Source organism: Capsicum annuum, chromosome 7, assembly GCF_002878395.1.
Source record: "Capsicum annuum cultivar UCD-10X-F1 chromosome 7, UCD10Xv1.1, whole genome shotgun sequence".
NCBI lineage: Eukaryota > Viridiplantae > Streptophyta > Magnoliopsida > Solanales > Solanaceae > Capsicum > Capsicum annuum.
In genome coordinates this window covers 120,566,124-120,593,922 of record NC_061117.1, presented here as the reverse complement: position 1 = coordinate 120,593,922, position 27,799 = coordinate 120,566,124, and the positions used below count along the sequence as shown (strand labels likewise).

The window sequence follows — 27,799 nt, the reverse complement described above, 5'->3', positions numbered from 1 at the left end:
TAAGTTTGGCCGCATGTTTGCCACTTTCCTTGTTTAGACCCAAAAAGTGCACAATTCCCGCATTGGCGTAATTTGCGCAGTTTTTTTTTTACAAATACAATTTAATGTGAACAATTCAAAATGAAACCGCCTTAACAGCAAATGATGATTACTTTTCAAATCTCACCGAATCCTAATCCCTCTCTCACTTTTTTAGATCCTCTTTTTCGGCCCTTCTTTTTACCCATAACCACAATTCCATCGCATGTGAATTTTGATTTCGAATCTCTCCTTATTTCTACTGTTTAAACTGTGATTTGGTCAGAGTATGCAATGGCGATCATGGAAATGCCGGAGAGCCTAGCACCGACAGCGACGGCTTCGGGCATTGAAAATCTCAACTCTGATCTTAATCAGGCGGTTCGGAGAAGACGTGGCAGTAGTGGTTTTGAGCCAGCTACTGGAATCGATAGTGCGGATGTGAATACGAATGACGATATCAGAGATGATGCATGTGGAAGCGGTGCTGGATTTGAAACGATGAGTAAATCGGTTGGTGATGGAAATTTAAGGGAGGAGGAACGGAGCGATGCTGTTGTCAATGGTGAGGAAAACAAAACAACCGAAGCAACAACGCTGTATAAATTTTCTTACAGGGCGTCCACGCCAGCTCACCGGCGAATCAGGGAGAGTCCTCTTAGCTCCGACGCCATTTTCAGACAGGTGTTGTTTATTTCTTCTTCTTCCTTTCTTTTTTTTGGTTACAAAAAAATAAAATAATAGGTTTTCACCCTGTGTGATCTAGGACGATACTCATACTACAGTATGGTCACCAAAATTACCGGAGAAGATAATAGAACTGTCAATAGATAATGGGTTCTTGTGATCTTTGGTTTGGTCACACCTATGCTATGCTTATAGGTGAAAAGCATAGCAGGAGACCTTGACAAATGGTAGGAGTTACTGTGAAATATTTTCAGTATCCACTAATGATTTTTGAACTAATGAAGACAGTGGAAGCCTATAAACTTTTTGCAGGTGAAAGATCCTCAATTTCCTGTTTTTCTTGATTGCATTTCATGTGGATCACAAGTGCTTGTAGCATAATATGCACTATAAGAGAGTTATTGTGCTGTATCATTAGTATTCACTAGTGATGTATGAACTACCGAAGAAAATGGAATTCTACAAACTTTTTGAAGACTAAAGAATTTCAGTTTTGTGTTTTTCTTGACTGCATCTCATGTGGCTCACAAGTGCTAATATACCTTTGTATAAAGCGCGCGTATAATGCTTTTCTGACGCACAATATATGGATATTGTGTAGAGTCATGCAGGCTTGTTCAATCTCTGTGTGGTGGTGCTGATTGCAGTTAACAGCAGGCTGATTATCGAGAATTTGATGAAGGTATACATCTTTTTGTAATGTCTCAGTGCAATTTGTTGCCTGCCCACTTTTTTGATGCACCAGTATCACTATCAACCCAATCTAACAGGAATAGGGTCACAAAGAGATGATATGTCATTTAAAAATGTTTGTTTTATACTGGAGATGACAAAATTTTACTACTATTGCAGTATGGCTTGTTAATTAGGGCTGGATTTTGGTTTAGTTCGAAGTCTTTAAGGGATTGGCCGCTTCTAATGTGCTGGTATTACCATCTTGAGCCCTTCTTCTCTTTGCTCTGGTCTTAATACCTACTAATCTTTGGACAAAAAGGTTTGAAAGTCTTCATGTGCTTCCAGTCTCAGTCTCCAACTTTTGCCTCTCACTGCTTTCCTTGTGGAGAAGATGGCACAGAAGAGGCGTATGACTGAGTGTGTAAGTTGAGATCACCTCTTTTTCTATGTTACCTTTTTTATATTTTCTAAAATCCATCCTTATTATGTAAAGTGAAAATTTCTTTCACATGGAGTTTTCACTGAAATCGTTTTCCTGTTTATAGTGAAGAAAGTTTATGCTGGTGTATTTGTGATTTGTGATTTATGATGTTTTGACTATTTTTATGATCCATAATTACTTTAAGACTCAAACTTGATCAACAATTTTTCTGCATGATGCTGCAGGTGGTGGTCATTCTTCATATAACTATAACAACAGCTGCCATTTTGTATCCAGTTCTGGTCATTCTTACGTATGTCTTTATGCATTAAAATCATGAAACTTTGATATATATCCTCTTAAGAGTGTACAGTAGGCGGCTCTTGCGGCTTCCATGTTTGTCGTAAAACTGAGAAATTTTCTAGCTACAACTGGTGAATATCTTAGATGTCAAAAGATGCCTATTTATTGGGTGAGGAGTTCTGCATAGGAACTAATATTTGTTTCTGAGTTTAACTGCTTTAGACATTTTAAACCTTCATTTTGGGATATTGGGTAGGATAATCACTGATGTAAAATTTGGTTTACCATTATGAGGGGAGAATTTTCAACTTATCTGTCCAACTGCTATTTCTCTAGCTGATATAAGTTGAAAATAATATCAAGTTAATGTGTTTTAAACTGCACAGGTGTGATTCTGCTTTTCTGTCTGGTGTCATATTGATGCTTGTTGCTTGTATTGTGTGGATGAAGCTGGTTTCTTATGCACATACAAATCGCGATATGAGACAGCTTGCAAAGTGTATGGATAAGGTATTATTAATCCGTGTCCTCTTCTCATGGAACCATAGGATCTGCGCTTGATTGAAGCTTCATTTGTGGTGTGAATATTAAAAGTCACTAGATTAACTAACTTCAGTGATTTGTCTTATTTTTTTGTTTTGAGAAATGTTAATACCAACTGTCTTATCCCTGGTTTATTTATGTTTTTTTTTTCCCTTTCTTTATTACTTATTTCTAGACTACTTTGTGGGATCTTGCGGGGTATGTTGTTGTTATTCATTTATTTATGTTGTTAGGTTGAAACTTCAGATGCGGATTCCTGTTATGATGTTAGCTTCAAGAGTTTGGCTTACTTCATGGTTGCTCCAACATTATGTTATCAGGTAGGATCAGTTACATCCTGCATAGTTTTATCCAGTCATTTTTTTCCATTATAGAGAACATGCACCATAACATCATTAGCTTATGTATGTTTGCAAATTAACCCCTATTCTAAATAAATTAACTTGTTTAATGTGGTTTGCAATGTTTAATATAGAAATTAGGAGTGGATTACTGTGTGCCTAGTTGATGCTTTCAGTTTTTTTTGGTTTGGTCATAGAGGTTAGACATTATTGATGATAAACTTGTATTTGATATGTTGTGCCAAATAACTGTCATGCATAGACTTCAATTGTCAAAGTTTATATATTTTGACCATTAAATTGTTCTTAATCTATCAGGAATTTTGCAACTAAATCAGTAATACTATTCTCTCTTCTTTTTTTCATTTTTTGATAACGGGGTGTCCGGACCAGTTTGTGCGCGAATTCTATAGGCGGGTACCTGCTACCTCCCGCCAACACAAGTGTCGGGTAACTCTGTCCACCAAAGCTTGGAGAAATAGGAAAAAATCGCCTAGTGCGTTTGCCTCTGCTGGATACCTCATGATTCTCAACCTGCTTCATTGACCACTACACCACACCTTGATCTAACATTATTCCTAGCATTGATCAATTTGGCCACTAGAGTAAAGTAAAATTAGGTCACAAGTGGAACAGCGGGGCTATCCATCTTGTAAATATGATAAAAATTAGGAGCTTTAAATTGGTGTTGCAATTGCTATAAATGGTAAATTTGGTTCTGGGAATCTTGTGATTCGTAGTTATCAACTTATGATTTTGTCTTTTAGATTTTGAAATTGTTTTGCCGGGCGCTTGATCCCTAATATTAATTTAACAAGTTCAATTTCTTCCCCGCTCCCTATAGTATGTACGTATATGTATCATATGGTTGGGTCTCTCATTAGTTAGAATTCTCATTTTTCCCTCTCAATAACCATTGATACCCTCAAATGCTTTTCGTGATATATTTTGTGCTCAAACTGTTCAAATAATACAACAACAACAACAACAACAAACCCAGTATATTCCCACAAAAGTGGGGTCTGAGGAGGGTAAAATATACGCAGTCCATACCGCTACCTCCAAAGAAGTAGAGAGGCTGTTTTCGATAGACCCCCGACTAAAGATAAAGAATAGTAAACAGGAGCGTAATGAAACATGAAGCATGATGGATGACATAATATAAAAGGAATAAGACATAATAAAATAGAAATCAGAGCAATACGAAAATAAGGTAGATAAGCGCAATATGAGATAATAGGTAAGCCATAGGACATCTGGAATAAGACCCCCACCTAGCAGTAACATACACATACAGAGACACCCGCCACACCCAGAACCTCCTGACTAGGGGCTCCTACCTATGGACATAGTCCTAGGATTACTAACCCGGCTATACATGAGCTCTTTTAACTACTTGCTACAACCTACGCACACAACCTATCCTTCTACCCTTATCCGCGACCTCTACACCTTCCTATCTAGGGTCATGTCCTCAGTAAGCTGAAGCTGCTCCATGTCATGTTTAATTACTTCTCTCCAGTACTTCTTCGGCCTCCCTCTCCTTCTCTTGAAGCCATCCAACACAAGCCTCTCATACCTATGAACTGGGGCATCCGTGCCCCTCCTCTTCATATGCCTAAACCATCTCAATCTTCCTTCCAACATCTTGTCCTCCACCGAAGCCACTCACACCTTCTCCCGGACAGTCTCATTCCTAACTTTATCCCCTCTAGTAAGTCCACACATCCAGCGCAATATTCTCATTTCCTCCACCTTCACTCTTTGAATGTGGGAGTTCTTGATTAGCCAACAGTCTGCTCCATATAGCATGGCTGGACGGACTGCCACTCTATAGAATTTGCCTTTAAGCTTAAGTGGCACCTTTTTATCACACAACACTCCCGAGGCGAGCCTCCACTTCATCCAACCAGCTCCAATACGGTTAGAGACATCCTCATCAATCTCGCCATTCCCCTGAATCATAGACCCAAGATACTTAAAACTATCCCTCTTGCAAACATCCTGGGAATCCAACCTCACCACTACATCGTCCTCCTGCCTCAAGTCACTAAACTTGCACTCCATATACTCCGTCTTGGACCTACTCAACCTAAACCCCTTAGATTCAAGGGTTTGCCTCCAAATCTCCAATTTTTCATTCACTCCCCTGCCTCATCAATCAGCACTACATCGTTCGCAAACAACATACACCACGGCACCTCCCCTTGAATACTCTGCGTCAACACGTCCATCACCAACGCAAACAGGAACGGACTAAGAGTCGAACCCTGATGCAACCCTGTCTCGATCGCAAAATGCTCTGAGTCCCCTCCCGCCGTTCTCACCCGAGTCTTCCCTCTATCGTACATGTCCTTAATAGCTCTGATGTACACCACCGGGACCCCTCGCCTCTAAGCATCTCCAAAGCACCTCCCTAGGAACTTTGTCATACGCCTTCTACAGGTCGATGAACACCATGTGCAAATCCCTCTTCCTTTCCCTATATTGCTCCACCAATCTCCTCACCAGGTGTATTGCCTCTGTCGTCGAGCAACCAGGCATAAAACCAAACTGGTTCTCCGAAATGGACACGATCCTCCTCAATCTCCGCTCAACCATCCTCTCCCAGATCTTCATAGTAAATTATTAAAATGATACACATGCTTGAAGATTTATCTTGGACTTGGTATTATTGGTTTTTAGATGTTTTAATTTACTCATAGAGATTGTAAAATGATTGGAGCTTAGTATTATTGGTGTTTAGATGTTTTAAATTACTCATTGAGATTGTAAAATGGTTGGGTTATATGATACTCTTTAAACTACTTACATGGCTCTCTTTGAATTTCTTATTGAATTTTACTGTTCATACTTGAACTCCAGAGTAGTTCCTTGTGATTTAGAACTTTAGGCAAGTCCAACTCAGTTAGCATATTTAGGGGGTTGTTGAATTGAACATATTCATACATTTTGACTACTATAGTGTATTTTATCATACTAATTTTGGGTCTCGTCCAGAAAGACAACTCAACCAAACAATTAATCTACTACTTAAGAAAGTTCATTCCATGATTATCTAATACTGAAGGACTCTTTTCTATCTAGATTAATAACTTATTGTGATTCCCTCTTCCCTTTTTTTTAAGAAAATATATATGCTATCATCTTATAATTTATTTTTTTGATAACCAATGGAAATAGATCACTGAAGCTATCATCTTCTAATTAAATCACTTTTAAATAAAAATCCTATATAATGGGATCAAAGAGATTTCACTGTAGGAGTTGTTTGTTTTACATCAACTCATTAGTTTTTTGATTTATCTATTCTGTTATCTGAAGCTTAGCTATCCCCAAACTCCATGCATTCGCAAAGGTTGGGTGGCCCGACAATTCATCAAGCTGGTAATATTTACGGGATTGATGGGATTTATCATAGAACAGGTGATTTTTTCTTTTGTGAAGGTTCAGAATTGCCTCTGATAAGCTTAAATACATTCTGAGGGGGATGCATCCTTGTGCAGTACATTAACCCAATCGTGCAAAATTCACAACACCCTTTGAAAGGAAACCTTTTATATGCCATCGAGAGGGTATTGAAGCTTTCGGTTCCAAATTTATATGTCTGGCTCTGCATGTTTTACTGCTTCTTTCATCTTTGGTATGTCCCTCTACTTTTATTTCATATATTATTTATTCTTTTCCTTTTGTTCGACGCCCGAATCCTTTTTTCTTGCAAGAAATGTGTGCTGTAAAATCCTTCAGAACAAGTATTGTTAATATTGTTGAGGTGTCTGTCTCCACAGGTTTTCCCTTTTCCCAATCAAAACATGTTTATTTCAACTTTGATGCTTAGTTACTAACCGTTGAAGTGTTGATCGCTTACTAAAATTCAAGATTCTAAACATGATTAGTGCACTATCACGGAAAAAAGAAGGATCAGAAGGTGCAATCTGGAGGTTGTAATGAGCCTGAATGGTTTTAGTTGGCATATTTCTGATTGAAATCTGCCCCTCCCCCCCTCACCCAGATAAAAGGAGAGAAAATGTTCCCTGGAATAAGAAAGTGGCTTTCAGTTGTAAATGCCTTAATGCTAAGACTTTCTGAATCTTATGAACAGTTAGGATTGTTGACAATGACATAAGAACTATTTCATCAGATGTTTAGACTATGCATTCTTCCTTATTTTGTTAGTGTGAAAGCTTCAAAGTCGTGTCATCATAATTTATCTCTTTGCTGATGTTCCCTTAGTGTTAATGAGGATGAAAAGCTTACACTCTTTATCTCTGAATAATACTAAAATGAATATTTGGCTTATGTTCCCTTGCATCAAAGAGACTTAGTTCTGTTTACATCTTTCATATTTGTCTTCAGGTTAAATATACTTGCCGAACTACTGTGTTTTGGTGATCGTGAGTTCTACAAGGATTGGTGGAATGCCAAAACAATTGATGAGGTAGATTCAAATATCACTTTGCCTTTTGCTATATCCCAAATGTTTCACAGCTGGTTGGAGTTTCTTATTCGTTTTTTGCGTGATTATCCTGTTGCGGTTGCTGTTACCAGTACTGGAGAATGTGGAATATGGTATGTCTATCTGCTTTTTTTTTGTATATCATTTCTTGATTCTTATGCATGCAAACATTTTGTCTTATTGACCAATTAGTGGAATACCAAAAGTACATTTTGAAATGATGTTATATCCTATTGCCATCGCTCTTGGTTTGATTTGTCACTAAGTAAAGCTTTCCTAACAGAATCAAATGTCTGTCTTCTCTTCCACTCCACTGTTGGATTTAGCAAAATATCTTTGGCCCAACCTGCATCTTTCCAAAAGTATACTTCTGGCTCATGCTTAATAATTTTTTCCATTAGCCCAAAAAACTGTAGAGATATTGTTTTAAATTTTATAAATGTATTACCATATATAGTGAATGTCCATTTTTAGAAAAGTTAGAAACCCCAACTTTGTGACAAAGTTTTCCCTATAAATAAAGGGATTCTCCTTCATTGTTATTCACCCCTCAAGAAATCCTTAAGAGAAATAAGAATTACTCTTTCTTCTCTCTCTCTATTTTTCTTCTTATATTATATTTCATAACACATTATCAGCACGAGACTCTATCATCTCGAGCAAACACTTTTTAAAACATGAAAGAAGAATGAAGTAATTTAAGGCCACGAGCACTTTTTTGGTAAGAGGTCTGAATTTGTAATTTTTATTTGCTCATGTTTTTTATATGCTTTCTTGTAGATCATGATAAATTTATTACTCTTGCTTGATCACATCAAGAAATGTGATCTATATTATTATTACACGTTTAACACTTCTAATTTTTGGAATATATCTTGAAATCAAAGTCATATATCGTACTGGAGGATTATTTCATAGCTTTAGAATTTGAAGATTGATCTTCTTTTGTTTTTCTTTTCTAGTCCTTTATTGGGTGTAAAACAAATATAAGGCCACCAAAAGTAGATTTTCTTTAGAGTCAAATTAACTGTGATTGATTGGGTTAGGCCTACAGTCATCGTAAGTGGTACTTAATTGAACAGTAACTAAGTTTGTCCATCTACATAGATAACTGTATGTGTATGTTTTACTTGACTTGTTGAAATTAAATTTATTTATGTATGTATATAATTACAAAGTATAATATCTCAAAGGCTATTTATTGGCTAAGGTAAGACGATGGATTCAAATTTCATCACATTAAGAGGGTTAAAACATCAGCTTAGAGTATCGATGCACCATGATGATAAGATGGGTTCGATTCCCATCAATTTATGACCTAAGACGTCTTTATATGGATAAGACGTTGAGTTTGAATCTTAGTGCACTATATTGATAATATAATGATGGCTAAGGTTAAATAATGTATTTTTGGTGAAAAGACGTAAAATTTGTCCCATTGAATTTGCTCCATTCCCTTAAGTTAATGTGATGACAGTGCATAGTATGTCTAAAAGAAGACAAGGGATTGAATGTACGAATATAAGCGTAGAGGGACAATATGATATAATAATCATCAAAAAGTGATGATATTTTCACACGCTTATTATGATTATTAGATATGTTAGAGAAAAATTCTCTACATTATATGTAAGCCTCGATTTGCTCCTGAAGTAGTAATATCTTGAAGGAGGTTTTAAGCTATTATAATTTGATAGACTTAAGGCACGATTATATTTCATTCTTGGGGAATGAGAATTCTGATTATTATAAATACAAATTTATACCTTGGGGTGAATGTGACTATATATAAATTCGAACGTATTTTTAGTTGTGAAGATATCACAATCCACTTCCAAAAGAGGCAGAATAATTGTAAGATTGAATATTTTCAAGTTACTTTGGTAAGAAACACAAATGTGAAAAATTACACAAGCATGCCATAATAAATCAAGAATTTATTGTTTATTGATACAAAATTCTTGTCATAGTAAACAAGAAGTTTACTAAAGTAAAAAACGTATGTCATGGTAAACTTAAGTTGACATGAATGACTGCAACATTTCAAAGATGTGCATATTAAGTATAAACATAGTATTGAAGAATTAGAAAATTCTTCATGAACTTTTAATGTTTTGCTTGTTCTCATGATAAGTTAGTTGGACCAACTAACGTTGGGGTTGAATTCCTCAAATTCTGAAAAGTATTAAAGGTGAATAAGGGCCTGTTCACCTATCATGTGATATGTTGAGAAATTAAATCAATAAGATGATCGCATGTACATTTCAAAGTTGCTTGCTCAATAAAATTGAGTTAAGAGCATAATTGTTGGATTGTGTAATCAAGACAATTCATCTTAATAATGCCGGTTTGGTATTGAATGTCTTCGATAAATAGTTATACCCTTGCTAATGAGAACATAGCTTCATGTGTTGGTTTGAAAAATGGTACTACCTCTGTACCATTTTATGTGTTGCCATTTGACCGGGCACGGAGTTTAAGAAATAAGTGATGACTATGTAAAGTTTACAAAATTGCCTCTCTTAAAGTTATTTTAATAGTTACCTTTTAGTTATCTTTTCTTAACTAATGGGACCCACTAAGGATAAAATGGGAATGATGTCATTAAATAATTACTGAATAAAGAAAGGTGACATTCTTTTGGGACGAACTAAATAGGAAATGGCGACACATAAAATGAGACGCAGGGAGTATATTATATACAAAAGTACTTATATGCATCAAATCAATAAATTATATTAATTCCCCTCAAAGTTGGTTCAAGGTCAAGAACCACATATTTTTCATCTAATAATTTCGATGTGCAGTATATGATTAATGGATATACAATGATGCACAAAGATGGATATTCTCTAAAGTAAATTAAGATGTATGTTAGTTTTCCCAATACGAGGGGAGATATGTTAGTTTTCCTAATACGAAGGGGAGATAATAAACAACTCAGAAATATGTTGTGAATTATCATCAATATGATCCTGATTCAAAAGATAATTTAAGTTCATATGTTAGGAGCATTTGTTGACCCAAAAATTAATATTATATTTAGTTGTAAATGCTTCAATTGGATGTCCCTGAAGGACAAAGTCTACTATATGTATGAAGCATGGTAGTTCAATCGATTCTAAAAGCAATAATTCTTGAAAAAGAAAAGGAGCAAATGACCATAATAAGGAGGCAATGTGCACTTAAAGAGGTTACGACATAACACTTCATGAAATCTTTTGAAAGGTTCAGGTACCTGAAAATAATGAAGTGATGAGATCTCAAAATGTTATGTCACATTGTGAGCCGATACAAAATGATATATCATCGATGATATTTTTGATACAATATTGGCCCAATATTGTAAAAGATTACGAAGATCTGAATTCTACATTTATTTAAGCATACTGATGTAGAAATATTATATCAAGCGACTTGAAAGGATGCATCTTGATAAGCATAAAACTTTATGATTTACAGTTCAGACACGTGAAGATGTCACACATGAAATGTTGAATATTGTCACTTGACAAAACTTATATGAAAACTTTTTAAGGATTCAAAATGTTTGAAGCATATAAAAGTAAAAGTTTCTGGGAAACTTATTTATAATCCTTGTATTGCATAAATTTATAACTTGAAAATTGTTGGAACTCTTGGACAGTTTTCAAAAGCAATAGATTATTTACTGAAATGAGAAATATATCGAATTAGATTAGTTGTATATCTTAGTGCAATTGGTGTACTAATGTATTTTGTAAATACTACAATGCCTGATATAGCGTTTTCAGTCAATTTTTTAGCAAGGTATAGTTCTGCTCCTACTAGAAGACATCGAAATGGGATCAAACACATGAGCTTATTTTATTTTAAAGATTGTAGTCCTGATCTTGTTGGTTATGCTGATGCTGGATATTTATCTGACCCACATAAAGCTCGGTCTCAAATAGGCTATGTGTTCATATGTGGGGGTACTGTCATTTCTTGGAGATCTACAAAGCAGTCTATCATAGACACTTCATCGAACCATGCTGAGATAATAGTTATTCATGAAGCAAGTCGGGAATGTGTGGTTGAGATCTATGACACATCTCATTCGAGAAAAATGTGGTTTGAAATGTGACAAAGTATCCATAATTTTATATGATAATGCATCATGCATAGCATAACTTAAGGGAGGATCCATAAAAGGAGATATAATGAAGCACATTTCGCCAAAGCTTTTCTGTACACATGAGCTCCAAAAGAATTATGATATTAATGTGAAACAGATTCATTCAAATGACAATGTGACTGATTTATTCACTTTCTTCCAACTGCAACTTTTAAGAAGAATGTGCACAAGATCGGAATACAAAGGTTCAAGGATGTTCTCATTAGGGAGGTAAATGTGGGTTGTACTCTTTTTATCTTACGAGGTTTTGTCTCACTTTTTTTTTCTGTAAGGTTTTAATGAGGCAACCTATATATACGTATTATCTATTAATTAGACATTCAAAGGGAAGTGTTTTAAATGTATTCCCATATATAGTGAATGTCTATTTTTAGAAAAGTTAGAAACCCCAACTTTGGGACAAAGTTAGTTTTCCCCTATAAATAAAAGGGTTTTCCTTCATTATTATTCACCCTTCAAGAAATAAGAATTACTCTTTCATCTCTCTCCATTCTTCTTTCTCTCTCCATTCTTCTTGTTCTTACTTTATATTTCATAACAGTAAGCAGATTATAGTAAGTAAAAGCAACTCTTAATTAACTATATTAAGTGACAGGAATGACAATTAATTAGGGATGGCAAGTGGTGCAGTGCAAGTTCTATCTTAACTCGCAAAATTTTCAACCCACTCACCTGCCCTGCACTGTAACCGCGTTCACCCGCCCCGCTTAAGTATTCTTTTTCTAAAAGTATTGTTAGTTGTATTCCTTTTTTGTCTTTTGGTTGGAAATTTGTATGTCCGTTTGGGAATTAAGTGTGTTCTTGAGTTCTTTCTTTTGGACCTTTAGTGCAACTGCTTTAAGACAATCCAGGTAGTGCTTGGAAACAACATAAAAATAGGTGATTCTAAAATTGAAACATGTTTTAAATTTTTCAAAGGCAGTTACTAATGATTACTTCTATAGAAGACATTTAATCGTAAGGTTAATGATTTACTGTTGTACACTTCTACATAATTGACATAGGAAGTGTTAGAATATGAGTAGGAATAACATATAAAATCCTATTAGGAAAAGGATTGGAATGTAATGTCTATAAATAGGGCCTCAATATAATAATGTAGTTACAACAATTCAATAATATTTTTCTCATACTTTTCACATGGTATCAGAGCTTTCACGATCTTGGTAAAGAATCAAAGACTTTTCGCTGCCGGCGGACGGCTATAATCCATATATGCCGCCCATCTGGCCAATGATTATGTTAGCAAAAGTTGGGTCACTGTGTATCTTTTTAGTGACTATTTTCTCATATCTTTGCATAGCACCATGCATCTATCCAGTGACTACTTTTTCATATCTATTTTTCTTAGCACCGTACTTCTTTTCGGTGACTATTTTCTCATATCTGATTTGCATAGCACCGAGAATCTTTCCGGACTGCCGTCTCATATTTAAGTTGCATAGCACCATACATCTTTCTGGTGACTCCTTCGATTTAATTTACATAGTTCCGTACGTTTTTCCGGTGACTCTTCAGATTTTTTTCAGTAGGATCATGCCATCATTCCGACGCTGCCCATATAATTTCTCTTTTCCAGTAGGATCGTGCCGTCATTCTGATCCTACTCATATAATTTCTATTTCTCAATAGGGTCGTGCTATTATTCTGACCCTACACATATTTCTCTTTTTCAGTAGGGTCGTGTCATCATTCCGACCCTACCCATGTACTTTTTTCCTCCTCCAATTGTAGTCACTTTTCAGCAATCAAATCTAATAATCTGGCGTGTGAGCATGTTTCGGCTAAGTTTTTGGTGACTTTCATGTTCAAGATCTACTCGTCTCTTGATTTCGAGACGACCCGTATATTTTATATCAGTTTTCGACAATTTTCCAGCGACAGACTTTACAGCAATATTTACTTCTTTTCGGATCATTTTTTCAGTTTGTTCTGTTTCAATTGAGGTCTCACAGACGTCCAAAGCAGTCCTTATCAGTTTTCTTGCAGATATCTTCACCAAGTCCCTCACCGATTCTCATATTAGTTACATCCATAACAAGCTTGGTACATATGTCTTTTATGCACCACCTTGAGGGGGAGTGTTAGAATATGAGTAGGAATAGGAGTAGCATATAAAATCCTACTTGAAAAAAGATTGTAATGTAGCGTCCTATTAGGAAAAGGATTGGAATGTATTGTCTATAAATAGAGTCTCAATGTAATAATGTAGTTACAACAATTCAATATATTTTTCTCTTATATTTCTTCACAAGAAGTATCTTTTAAAATTTTATCAATATTAAAAATGGAATAAGAATGATCGGCATTAGTTTTGGTTAGTGAATGCAGTAACACTGCAAAATACATGTTACATTTTCCTAATTTTAGGTATGTTTTAGATTATTTTCATTTCCATTTTTACGTGTAAATGACATATTCCACATTGCTCTTCAAAATTCATAGGAATAAAATAACTGATGCTAGGGGCGGATGCAACATAGTAGCACCGGATTTATTTGAACCCCGTTTTTTCAATATCTAACTAACATAAATTTATGTATGTAAGTCTATTAGAATTACAATAAATATTGCTCGTCTGTCCCAATTTATGTAGCACCTTTCTTTTTTAGTTTATTCCTAAAAGAATGTCATCTTTCTATAATTAGAAACAATAATTTTAAAATTTCTCTTTTACCCTTAATGAAATGATTTATAACCTACCACACAGATGTCTAAGATTTATTTTAGACCATAAGTTTTAAAAGTCTTCATTTGTTTTTTTAAACTTGTGTCATGTCAAATGGTGTCATATGAATTGGCATGGAGGGGTAGTAGATATGTATTTATAGCTATAAAAGTAAAAAACTTGAAATATTGAATCCATAAAATTTAAATCTTGAATTTGACTCAATTGATGCTTATCAGTGTGATATCAAGTGCACCATGAATATGATGATTTCCAAATATGGATGAACTTTTAAGACCAAAAATTTTAAGATCACTTTAAATTCTAAATGGGACCTGCATCAATACAATAACATACCTAGTATAATCCCCACGAAATGGGATTTGGTAAAGGTAGAGTGTACGTAGACTTTACCCCTACCTCAGAGGTAGAGTGATTGTTTTTTGTGGACCCGTGGCTTAAGGGAAAATGAGTCCACAGTAATCGTAACCGAAGTACAAGAAAGAACAAATAGTAGTAGGATAGTAACGACAACAATATAAAATGACTGTCGAAGTATAAGAAACAACAAATAATAACAGAAATCGAAGGACAAGAAACTACAGGAGCAATACTACAACTATTAGTAAGGACAGATAACAAGAGAACAAACTGCTACCTACTAACACTATCGTAATCTGTGTCTTCCACAACCTTCTAAGGTCATGTCCCTAGTAAGCTGAAATTGCACTATGTCCTGTCTAATCACATCTCCTTTAACTTATACCTCTACCTCTCCTGAAATCCTCCATAATCAGCCTCTCACACCTTTTCACTTGAGCATTTAGTTATCTCTCTTCATATGCCTAAACCATTTCTATCTCACTTCCCGCATCTTGTTCTCCACCGTAGTCACTCCCACCGTGTCTTTGATATCCTCATTTCTAATACTATCTATCCTAGTATGCGCACACATCTATTGCAGGATCCTCATTTCTACAACTTTTAGCTTTTGAATATGATAGTTCTTAACTGGTCAACATGCTACCCCATACAACATAGTCGATCCAACTACCACTCCATAGAAATTGCCTTTAAGTTTTGGTGAAGCGTTCTTATCACACAAGACCACGAATACAGACCTCCATTACATCCAGTCTGCACCAATACCTGCATATAATTTAATTATTTATCTTCACTTAAGGGTGTTAAGTGGGTCGGGCCGGGTCAACCCAGAACTGGCCCATTAAAATTATTCGGGTTGTGGGTTGAGCCGGGTCCAGGTTGGGGTTAAGTGGGCCGGCCGGGCCGGGCTCAACAGTAAACTTTTTAAAAACAACCCTAACCCGGCCCACTTAACCCAACTCGGTTAAACCCACCTAAACCCGATCAAACCCGGTTAGAAATCCGGTCAAACCCGGTCACAAATAAAAATAAAAACTTTTTTTCAATATACACTATATATACCCACCTATAAACATTTTAAATACCAAAAAATTTCGAGATCACTTTAAATTCTAAATGGGACCTGCATCAATACAACAACATACCTAGTATAATCCCACGAAATGGGGTTTGGTAAAGGTAGAGTGTGCGTAGACTTTACCCCTACCTCAGAGGTAGAGTGATTGTTTTCTGTGGACCCGTGGCTTAATGGAAAATGAGTCCACAGTAATCATAACCGAAGTACAAGAAAGAACAAATAGTAATAGGATAGTAACTACAACAATATAAAATGACTGTCGAAGTATAAGAAACAACAAATAGTAACAGAAATTGAAGGACAAGAAACTACAGGAGCAATACTACAACTATTAGTAAGGACAGATAACAAGACAACAAACTGCTACCTACTAACACTATCGTAATCCGTGTCTTCCACAACCTCCTAAGGTCATGTCCCTGGTAAGCTGAAATTCCACTATCTTGTCTAATCACATCTCCTTTTAACTTATACCTCTACCTCTCCTGAAATCCTCCATAATGAGCCTCTCACACCTTTTCACTTGAGCATTTAGTCATCTCTCTTCATATGCCTAAACCATTTCTATCTCACTTCCCGCATCTTGTTCTCCACCGTAGTCACTCCTACCGTGTCTCTGATATCCTCATTTCTAATACTATCTATCCTAGTATGCGCATACATCTATTGCAGGATCCTCATTTCTGCAACTTTTAGCTTTTGAATATGATAGTTCTTAACTGGTCAACAGGCTATCCGATACAACATAGTCGATCCAACTACCACTCCATAGAAATTGCCTTTAAGTTTTGGTGAAGCGTTCTTATCACACAAGACCACGAATACAGACCTCCATTACATCCAGTCTGCACCAATACCTGCATATAATTTAATTATTTATCTTGACTTAAGGGTGTTAAGTGGGTCGGGCCGGGTCAACCCAGAACTGGCCCATTAAAATTATTCGGGTTGCGGGTTGAGTCGGGTCCAGGTTGGGGTTAAGTGGGCCGGCCGGGCCGGGCTCAACAGTAAACTTTTTAAAAACAACCCTAACCCGGCCCACTTAACCCAACCCGGTTAAACCCACCTAAACCCGATCAAACCCGGTTAGAAATCCGGTCAAACCCGGTCACAAATAAAAATAAAAACTTTTTTTCAATATACACTATATATACCCACCTATAAACATTTTAAATACATTAAACAATATATATACACTATATATATAGTATATACTACATTAGAATTTAAAAAATATATACACAATTACACATATATACGCACCATTCATTGTATATTGCTACTTTAAAGTTTAAATAAAATATACTACAATATATATACATTACAATATATATAGTTATATATATATATAGTTATATATAGTTTTATATATATATAGTTATATACTAATTTATAAAACATATACATATATATACGTTAAATATACACGTCTATAGAAGATATATACACACATATATACACACACACTACAATATATATATAATTTATAAAACATATACACATGTATACATTAAATATACATATCTATAGAAGATATATACCCAAATATATAAAACATATGCTACTTAATATAATAAATTAACAATACTTGGTAGTAAATTAATAATATATTAGAAGTAAGTTTTTAATTTAAAGTAGAAATTCAATTTAAATCATTAAATGAAAAAAATTACAAAGTAAGGGCCAAGGAGTGAATGAATGTTGAATTTTATTGATTGCGAAATGATCCAAAATTTATAATTTACATGAATGAAAAATCTACAAATTATGCATCTTTTTTTCCAACTCATTCATGTTAATATTAACGGGAATTTGAATAGGATAGTCAAAGTCAATGGGGGCAAGACCATGCATTGGACTTGATTCTGCTGAGTTCTCCCGTGAAGACATAATTTCTTCAAGTTCAGCTCGTCGTTCGGCTCCGGTTCCATTCTTTGGTTTCTTCTTGCCTCTCTAATCCAATCTCTGAAACTAGAAGATTCATTGCATTGCTTCCCAATGAGTGTCGGTTGTCTCCAAGCCTTGACTAAAGGCGCTCTCTGATGCAACGGTTGACATTGGAACATTTAAGATATCTCTAGCTTATCTTGAAAACACAGGATATTGTGTTTCATTACTCCACCAATCCAACGTGTTGATCTGTCATCTGTGATCCTCTGGCGGTGACCGAAGATAATATTTCAACTCTTTCCGATAAGTTGATACGTAAGCTCTGTCATCAACACTGTTCCAACAAGGTAAATCATAAAAGGAATCAGGAAAACCACTATGTGCCGGCCTTTTAGAAGATGATAGCTCCTCGGGAGGATGAGGAGCGACAGTTGGAGTGATATTTGTAGGTACGACTAAATCAAATAAATCAGCATAGTGATTATATAATTTTTCTATGTATTCATTCGCATCACCCTTAGCCGTCCACAAATCAGGTTGTACTTGTTCAGAATCATTGTTAGTATTTATTTCTAAGTTAGCATAAATAATAGTACTAAAGTGGCACATAGTATTATATTTCATGCACGGATTTAGCATATCACCAACCAAGTAAATAGGTGGAATCGGGAAAAAATATTTTTTAAATTTAGTAAACATGGCACTAACAACTTCTTTATAACCTTTTTTATTTTTATATTCTTTGACCAAACCAAAAATATCGGCTATATATGTCAAAATGTTACAAACAGTAGGATAATAAGCACCGAAAAATTCAACCGTAACTACATAAGATTTTTCTAAAAACTTAACAAGAACATTAATTACAACCCAATCAGAATCATGTAGCATGCAATCAGCAGAATTAGCAAATGAACCGCAATGTTGGTTAAAAGCTAGTGTAATTGGAACTCTATATTTATAACAAGTTTTTAAAAAATCATACTTAGAATTCCATCTAATATCAATTTCCTCAGGCATCAATATCGGTGCAAGTCCATTTTCTTGACATTTAACTTTAAATTCTCTAACTCTTTTTCTTCGATTATTTCCTTGAATAAAACCAACAGCAAGACGATTTTTTCAATATAAAGGTCAAAAAACTCAAGACCATCTTTTACAATTAAATTATATATATGACATGTACATTTAATGTGAAAAATTTCAGGCAACGGTGGAGATAACTTAGATTTTAATTTTTTTATAGCAGTCTTGTTGTTAGAAGCATTATCAAAAGCAATACATAAGATTTTATTTTTGAGACCATAAAATCCGGCAACTTTAACAATAGAATCAACAATAAAATCTCCAGTATGTTTACGATCTTTATCATATAAAAAAGAAAGAATATATTTTTGCATCACAAAATTACTATCCATTCAGTGACAAGTAACGGTTAAATAATCATTTTTATTTACAGCACGACCAAGATCAGAAGTTAGGGACAATCTACATTGAATATTTTTTAACAATGTTGATAAATAAAAACAATATTGTGAATAAAGTCTAAAAATATCAGATCGACAAGTACTTCTAGGAACACCATTAAACATAGGATTAGAAATTGCTTGAATATAATGAATAAAGGCATAAGAAGAAGGAAAACTAAAAGACAAACAACCCACAACTAATATTTTAGCTATTTCTTTTCGGTCCCTCAATTTATTGTACTTCATTACCTGACCGGTTGCTGGGTCCATTCTAGTTTGCGTTGGCCCACCAACATCCCCACCACCTCGTGCAATATTTAACTCTCTTTCGTGAGCATCACCTATATGTCTCATTAACGTATCCGTACCTCCTAGCTTGCCTCCGCTTTTATGCTTATATATTTGTTGACAAATATTGCATTGCACTTTAGTATATGATATACGTTCAAAAAATTGCCATCCAATACTAGTTGTTTTACGAGCTCTTGGGGCACAGGGAGGACGGGAAGAGAGATTAACCGATTCAGATCTAACGTTAGCATTTCCTACTGCGGGTGTTTCACCAATATTTTCATCATCTTCATCTAAATTAACTGCATCTACTTCATTTTCTTCTTCTATACCGTAATTTTTCTGAGCTTCTACATAATTCATATCGTGAGCACCTACACCTAAAGGTATACCTACTTCTTCCTCAAAAGGTTGACTAAGCGGTGTCGGAGGCATACGGGTATATCTACTACTTGAACTACCTCTACCGCTAGTATTTCGCTTTTTACTACCATTACCGCTTCCGGGACAAATTTTTTTAACACTTTTAGTAGCGAGGTTTCTTAATTTATCCATAATATAAATTAAACTAAACAAATTCAAAATATACAAATATAATAAAATTAAATATTCAACAATTAATACACTAAATAAAAATTAAATGTAAGAGATGGAACGACAATACTAAATTTTGAAAGTATCAGAAGGTTGCGACTTTAGAAACTTGCACTCGTACTTTGTAATCGCAAAATTAAAAAATTAAAGTGAGCACTTTAGGAAATTAAATTTATAGAATAATTGAGAGTTGAGATTTGAGAGAGAATGAGATTTGAGAGAATTAAAAATTGTGTGAAAAATAATTTGAAGGTGTAGGGTATTTATAGAAAATTTTTTGGGATTAAAAAATAATTTTAAAAGTAATTTTTTTTTTTAATCAATGGGCCCAAACTAGCCGTTTGGACCCAAAAACGGCTATATAGCCGTTGGGCCAACGTCTAGTTTGGCCCAAAATCCAAAAAAAAAAAGAAGGCCAGGCCGGACCGGTTAACTGGCGGGCCCCAACCGGGTTGGGTTCGGGCCGGGTTAACCGGGCCTAAAACAAAAAAAACAGCCTGGGACACGGTACCCTAAAGCCCTTGGGCTTACCGGGTTGGGTCAAACCGGGCCGGTTTCATTAAATGGGTCGATTCGGGCCGGGTTGGACCCATCCCGTTTGACAGGCTTATCTTGACTCTCGACACCTCCCTGCACATGCTGAAACCCACACTACACCATTGTCATCTGTAATAAATATAAGTTGATGTTTATAGTTTACTCTCTCTGTCCCAATATATTATATGAGTCGCTGTTCTTTTTAGTCAGTCCCAAAAAGAATGACACATTTCTATATCTAGTAGCAATTTAAATTTAAAATGCTTATTATATCCTTAATAAAATCATTTATAGCCACACAAACATCTATGACTTATTTTAAATCAAAAGTTTCAAAAGTTTTTCTTTTTTAAACTCCATGTCAAGTTAAACTAACTCATATAAATTGGGACAGAGGGAGTAAAACTTTAGGTTTTGTTCTGTGAAGCAGATCATTTTAATCTAGACGTACTCCAAACTTTCATAATAAGGCTATACAATTATCTAATAGATATCGCAATAAGGATGTGGCCTAATGGTAATGAATTGGGTTGAGAAACTTGAGTTCACAAATTCTAATATTCCTAGAGTTGAACATTAGGTGACTTGGTGGACAGTTATGTGATACCTGAGCTAGTGGAAGAGGTAATGGCTATCTCCATAAAATTAGTTGAGGTGTATGCAAGCTGGCCTGAATAATGAAGTTATAGAAAATAGATTATTTGAATTCCTAATTTTGAAATTTTAGTGTTGAAAATCAGACCATAAAAATAAAGTATGTTTTACTTTTACATTGCCAAAAACTTGGTGCTCCATTAGTGATACAAGCACAATCATAAAGATGGACACTTTTGAGTATTTTGAATGCAACATACAGAGTGTACGAGTTGAAGTGTAAAAAAGGCTCCAAAGTCGCCCCTCTATTGCACTCCATGGGCTCCATTTTGTTCATTTAACACTAAGGGGCACTTTTATCATTTTGTCTCTTATTGTGATAAGTTTATAAATAGAACATTTTAGGTTTTAGCTCATTAGTTGTTGAATGTTGATGATAGAACACATCTTTTGAGAGAGAGAGAGCCTCCCTAGGCCGAAACTAGGACATGAGCAAGTGTGGATTCACTTGTGAATGTGTATTGCTTGGAAACGATGGTGCTTGAGCGGTGGAATCCCTCTCGTGTCTTCATAAGAGTGTGGTGTTGCTATCGTAAGTTCTAGGGGTCCTTAGATTTAATATATCTTTGGGTTCTTGGGTCTTAATGTCTGAGTTAGTGTTGTTTAGGGAAACCGTTGGTTCTTGTTGTTCATGTATCTTGTAACCGTTTGTTGTTGTTATTATCCTTATCATATTGTTGTCTATCTTCTTGTATTCATCATGTTTGAGTGGCTGTTTTGGTGTATAAATTCACCTTGTTCCTTGTATTCTTGTGTTGTAGTTGTTTGACCAAAACTAGCTCTCAAAAGGGTCCTCGAATTCCACTTGATTTGTGGACTGTTTTGAGCCTTTTCTTATAGTCCTTGGTCTTCTTGTATCATTTGGTATCAAAGCATGGCTTGATCTTGTTCCCACAAGATCAATCTTGGGCTTGTTAGTTGAAAAATAAAAAAATAAAAAAATTGTTGAAAACTGAAAATTCCCAAAAAAAAAAAAGAGCAATCTGTCCGCGTTGTGTTCTTGGCCGAAATCTGTGTTCATGTTGTGTCTTACCCGAGATTTTTACTTGTCTTTGTTGTCTCTAAGTGTTAGTTTTGTTCCTCACTAACACATTGAGTCTATATCTTGATTTGAGCTTACATTTGTTGTAGTTTTCACCTTGGCCTTGTGATGTTATTGTTGTTCTAAGCTTGGCCTTGTGTTGTTGTGGATTTGGACTTGGAAGTTGGATGTTATTGGTTGTTCTTGAAGTTTGTTGTTGTTCTTGGGGAATGTTGTTGTAGTTCTTGATGTTCTTCATAATCTTTATGTCTTGTTAAAATAAAGTGTTTATTTGATCCATAAAGGTGAAGGAAAAAGGGGGTGTGACTTGTTAGTCTTGAAAGACACTACAACCATCAAAGACTTTATCAATCATTTTCCAACAACTTTCCTTAAAACAAGGGACCTTGTCTTGTGGGACTAGTAAAGTCAAATCTCACCTTTTGAGTTTGAAAAGTTGAAAGGTTACAGGACTTTACTTTCCTTCCAATATCAAGTCATCCATTACAAAAAATTATGTAAAGATGAAGACTTCAAGTGATGAACAAATTGTGTGGGCCGTGACCAATTGTAAACTGCCACGTCACCATATATATTGTTCACGCAAAAAATTTTGGCTCAAATTTTGATCTTCTAGTTTCAATTTGTTGTTCTTTAGTTTCGTTTGTTGATTCCAATACTAATTTACAAACTAGTGACCATTTACTAGATTATAAATTAGTTTTGAAAACCGTTCGTGTCTACGTTCCTTTGTGTGTCTTAGTCTTTTTTTTTTGAGTCGTTGTAAACATTTGGTTCACCTCTCAACACCTCCCGGAGTACAAGCAAGCTTACAACACTTGTGAAATTAAAGTGTGAGGAATCCGAGAGGCAAAGAAATAAAGGGAGAGTGTGAGGACCTTTCTTGTACAACTAATTTGTTTGTGTTTTGTAGGTAACTTCTTTGCTACAATGAATAACAACGTTCCTAGTGCTATCTTGGCCGGGTATGAAACTCAATTGAGCCGAATAAGATTGAAGGCAAATCTCAAGATGGAGAGAAAACTGAGGTGCAAAATGAAGATGTTTGCCGAGACTTGAAGTTGTTATGTCCTCGGTTTCTTCTTATTTTGCGTACTGTTTTGGGAGCCATTTTCATTTGGTTTGTGCCGTGAATTTGAGGTCAAATTCCTCTCAAGATGGAGAGGATGATACAAGCACGATCATGAAGATGCGCACTTTTGAGTATTTTGAATGCAACATAGAGTGTACGAGTTAAGTGTGAAAAGGGCTCCAAAGTCGCCCCTCTATTGCACTCCATGGGCTCCATTTTGTTCATTTAACACTAAGGGGCACTTTTGTCATTTTGTCTCTTATTGTAATAAGTCTATAAATAGAACATGTTAGGTTTTAGCTCATTAGTTGTTGAATGTTGATGATAGAACACATCTCTTGAGAGAGAGAGCCTCCCTAGGCCGAAACTAGGACATGAGCAAGTGTGGATTCACTTGTGAATGTGTATTGCTTGGAAACGATGGTGCTTGAGCGGTGGGATCCCTCTCGTGTCTTCATAAGAGTGTGGTGTTGCTATCGTAAGTTCTAGGGGTCCTTAGATTTAATATATCTTTGGGTTCTTGGGTCTTATTGTAGTGTATATCTCACTATCTATCTCTATATTTCATGTCTGAGTTAGTGTTGTTTAGGGAAACTGTTGGTTCTTGTTGTTCATGTATCTTGTAACCATTTGTTGTTGTTATTATCCTTATCATATTGTTGTCTATCTTCTTTTGTTCATCATGTTTTAGTGGCTGTTTTGGTGTATAAATACACCTTGTTTCCTTGTAGTCTTGTGTTGTAGTTGTTTGACCGAAACTAGTTCTCAAAGGGGTCCTCGGATTCCTCTTGATTTGTGGACTGTTTTGAGTCTTTTCTTGTGTTCCTTGGTCTTCTTGTATCAATTAGACTTATCTATGTTGCTCGGACTCGAGTGCGGGTGTCAGACATGGGTGCGGTCTAGAGGTTGGATCCTTCATGATCTAAATTTTATGATTCGAGGATACGGATCTAGGAATGGATACGGGTGCGGGGTTCTGCTACAAATAATTCAAATATCCAAATATAGAGTTATAAAACCTAAATTATGAGATGTTATGTGGAAAAGTTGAAGAGAAAATATAGATCAAGAGGAGAATCTTTGGAGGAGATAAAAGAAAAAGTAGTGACATAGTAATTTCTACGTACAAAGTAATCCATTTTTCTTCAATTTCACCTTAACTTTTGTTTTGATTACAAAAATTATTGAATCTATCTGGAATTTCTCCATTGACTTTGATCAAAGTACCTACATTTCATGTCTGAGTTAGTGTTGTTTAGGGAAACCGTTGGTTCTTGTTGTTCATGTATCTTGTAACCGTTTATTGTTGTTATTATCCTTATCATATTGTTGTCTATCTTCTTGTGTTCATCATGTTTTAGTGGCTGTTTTGGTGTATAAATACACCTTGTTTCCTTGTATTCTTGTATTGTTGTTGTTTGACCGAAACTAGCTCTCAAAGGGGTCCTCGGATTCCTCTTGATTTGTGGACTGTTTTGAGCCTTTTCTTGTGTTCCTTGGTCTTCTTGTATCAATTAGACTTATCTATGTTGCTCGGACTCGAGTGCGGGTGTCAGACATGGGTGCGGTCTAGAGGTTGGATCCTTCATGATCTAAATTTTATGATTCGAGGATACGGATCTAGGAATGGATACGGGTGCGGGGTTCTGCTACAAATAATTCAATTATCCAAATATAGAGTTATAAAACCTAAATTATGAGATGCTATGTGGAAAAGTTGAAGAGAAAATATAGATCAAGAGGAGAATCTTTGGAGGAGATAAAAGAAAAAGTAGTGACATAGTAATTTCTACGTACAAAGTAATCCATTTTTCTTCAATTTCACCTTAACTTTTGTTTTGATTACAAAAATTATTGAATCTGGAATTTCTCCATTGACTTTGATCAAAGTTCCTAAACTAGGTTGACCATATTGGGTACGGATCCCACACCCATATCATGTCGACACGGGTGCGTCATCGAAAGGGAATAGTCCGAGCAACTTATAGACTTATTTCTCCTTGTATTATTAGGTCAAGTCAAACTGTAAAAATAATGATGTCATAAAACAAGTTTAATTTCACCCTCCAATTTTATCATAATAAATACCTAAAGCATGATGGAAAATGTTTTCCAGGAAAAAGATTTTCTTAATTTTGTTCGGTATGATGGAAGTACGGGTGTCCATTTGGCTTATTCAGATTGACCTACTTTAGGTTACAAAAAGGCAGCATTTTTGTACCATCCTAATAAAAAACTTACATTATATGTTAAATCTAGTGGAATTGGTCAATATGTTTTTGAGTTTAACTCAAATGGTTTCCAAAGTATGGTTTTGTTTTGTGGTTTTCCCTGTTATATGAAACTGCATATAGATTGTTCTTAAAGTTAGAATGGAGCATTTTCCGCCCACCTATCATATTGCATGAGACCCCGTTAAACAAAGGCCTTCATTGAGGTTCTGCTTCCCCAAATCAATTTTCCTATTCCACCATATAAAGAACCCTAAGTTACAGGCACATGCAATTAAGCTTCCCTCTTTGTCAAGCATTTTTCATTTCCGTAACATTAGTAACCATCTATCTTGTGATTATTGCAGCCTGTTCATAAGTGGATGGTTCGTCACATTTATTTCCCATGCTTAAGGAACGGAATTCCAAAGGTGCCTTTTCAGTCTCATTTTTTTTTTTCGTGTATATATCGTACTTTTCTTGTGTTCGCCTCTCCAAATTGATTTATGATATTTCTTCTACTTTTAGTTCCATTGTATCATTGCCAAAGATTGAAGGAATAACCTCACTTCCACTAATGCGGCAATCTATATTCACTTGATGATTCCTCAATTCAAAATGCATTTTTAGAAATCTATGGCAGCATTTTCATCTTTTATCCCATGGCGATCTTCAAGCACAAATATTTCCAGTGTAGATGGGTTTAAAACCTTAAGATTATGTCTTTATGCTGAAAACGAGAAAAGTTGCCCCTGATATTTGACCTTCATAAGGTACTTTGGTTGACAATTCAGCAGAATATTTTACATCAAAGTCTTTTTCTGTCAGATCTCAGTTATTCGTTGTCTCTGTAAATAGGATAAAACACCAACCTGTTGCTTGAAATGAATTTGCACTTTCTGCTTTGACAAGTTTTATATCATTAACACTTGGTGCAGGCGGTCGCATTACTGATTGCTTTCCTTGTATCTGCTGTTTTCCACGAGGTTCGTTGTTTCCATCCTGTTCCATATTTTATAACAAAACCTGGTACTGGAAACTTAGAACTACTGGTTTGATATGACATGTTCCTGCCTATCTGCAGTTGTGTATTGCTGTTCCATGTCGCCTTTTCAAGTTTTGGGCGTTCATTGGAATTATGTTCCAGGTAATGGCATTAACATATTGTTATTGGATTTAAGTTGTATACTCCGGCTACAAATGTTTACACTATCAGTGTAGTTTAACTTAATATAGAAGGTTAGTAGTCATTTTCATCAGGTGCATAGAAACTTAAATTCATTTTTATTCATGTTTCCAAAAACCACTGTTTTTAAAACATCAGTATTTGACAATGGACTATTGTCTTCTTTACTCATGCTGAAGATTAAATATGCCGGTGTTTCTCTGGTCAGGTTCCTTTGGTCATTCTCACAAACTTCTTACAAAATCAGTTCCAAAGCTCGATGGTATGTTTTCGGATGCAGTTATATTTCCATACGCTCAGCTGATTCCTTCTACATTCATTTAAAATATAATTAGAAGCAATTGATATCAAGTTTATAATCTTTCTAGGTGGGCAATATGATGTTCTGGTGCTTTTTCTGCATTCTTGGTCAGCCAATGTGCGTGCTCCTGTATTACCACGACGTAATGAATAGAAAAAGCAGTGCACGTTAAGCTTCATCATAAGGATGAATTATTGTGTGATTCGAGTATTTAAGTTTTGGATTCCAAGCTCTATGCTACTGTTTCTTAGAGGACACTGGTCATCCACCAGCAACACCATTGCTGATGATGTTTTTCTGGCAAGGTATTCTGGGTATTTCCGTCATCAAATGATATATTCAGATGACACACGAAATTATCTGTTCTAAATGCACAACACAAGGACACAAGTGATGCTGATGTCCAACATTTTATTGTCTTCTCCATGTCAGAGAAATGTAAAATATGATGTCCAACATTTTATTGTTTTCTCCATGTCAGCGAAATGTAAAATACTATCTTGAGGTGTACCTGTTGTTAGTAATCCCGTCTCACCTATAATTTCTCATTCTTCTGTTCTGCTTGTGCTTGACTGTGACGCTAACCTGAAATGTAAATAATGGGTGTAACAGATAAACAACGCCGATTGTGCTGAAACAAACGCTTAATTAGATTGTTATGAAACACAATTTGGAAAAAGCGAGAATCGTACTTTTGTTAAGACTAGGGAGTCGTTTAGAGTGTGTAAGAATAATGTTGAATAGAATGTACTAGTAATATTTGCATCAGTAATGTTGGTGTTAGTTACACTTACATTAATTATGTTGGCATTATTTCTTATAT

The 27,799-nt window shown here is 35.3% G+C and overlaps 1 protein-coding gene across 2 annotated transcripts; it reads left to right on the top strand.

Annotated features, from left to right (window-relative positions):
- LOC107877877 (diacylglycerol O-acyltransferase 1A) lies at positions 1–27,524 on the top strand. 2 transcript variants are annotated; one of them, XM_016724662.2, is made up of 16 exons: positions 2–702; positions 1,307–1,387; positions 1,558–1,631; positions 1,726–1,801; positions 2,047–2,114; positions 2,491–2,614; positions 2,881–2,967; positions 6,313–6,414; positions 6,495–6,631; positions 7,345–7,426; positions 7,537–7,557; positions 25,858–25,920; positions 26,428–26,475; positions 26,574–26,636; positions 26,884–26,937; positions 27,044–27,524. In XM_016724662.2, the coding sequence occupies exons 1-16, from the start codon at positions 313–315 to the stop codon at positions 27,146–27,148; spliced, it is 1,575 nt and encodes a 524-aa protein (XP_016580148.1). In that variant the 5' UTR covers positions 2–312; the 3' UTR covers positions 27,149–27,524. The 2 variants fall into 2 exon arrangements, 1 of the variants encoding a protein (XP_016580148.1); XR_007042892.1 differs by lacking the exons at positions 26,884–26,937; positions 27,044–27,524 and adding an exon at positions 26,018–26,262 and having other exon boundaries at positions 1–702; positions 26,574–26,642.
- The last annotated feature ends 275 nt before the right edge of the window (positions 27,525–27,799 follow it).

What these genes read in the sequence shown, in the direction of transcription:
- LOC107877877 (XM_016724662.2), top strand. Translation starts at nt 313, where the DNA reads ATGGCGATCATGGAAATGCCGGAGAGCCTAGCACCGACAGCGACGGCT. An exon ending in TTATCGAGAATTTGATGAAG is followed by an intron (nt 1,388 to 1,557) that starts GTATACATCTTT and finishes CTACTATTGCAG; the next exon opens with TATGGCTTGTTAATTAGGGC. An exon ending in TTGCAAAGTGTATGGATAAG is followed by an intron (nt 2,615 to 2,880) that starts GTATTATTAATC and finishes TTATGTTGTTAG; the next exon opens with GTTGAAACTTCAGATGCGGA.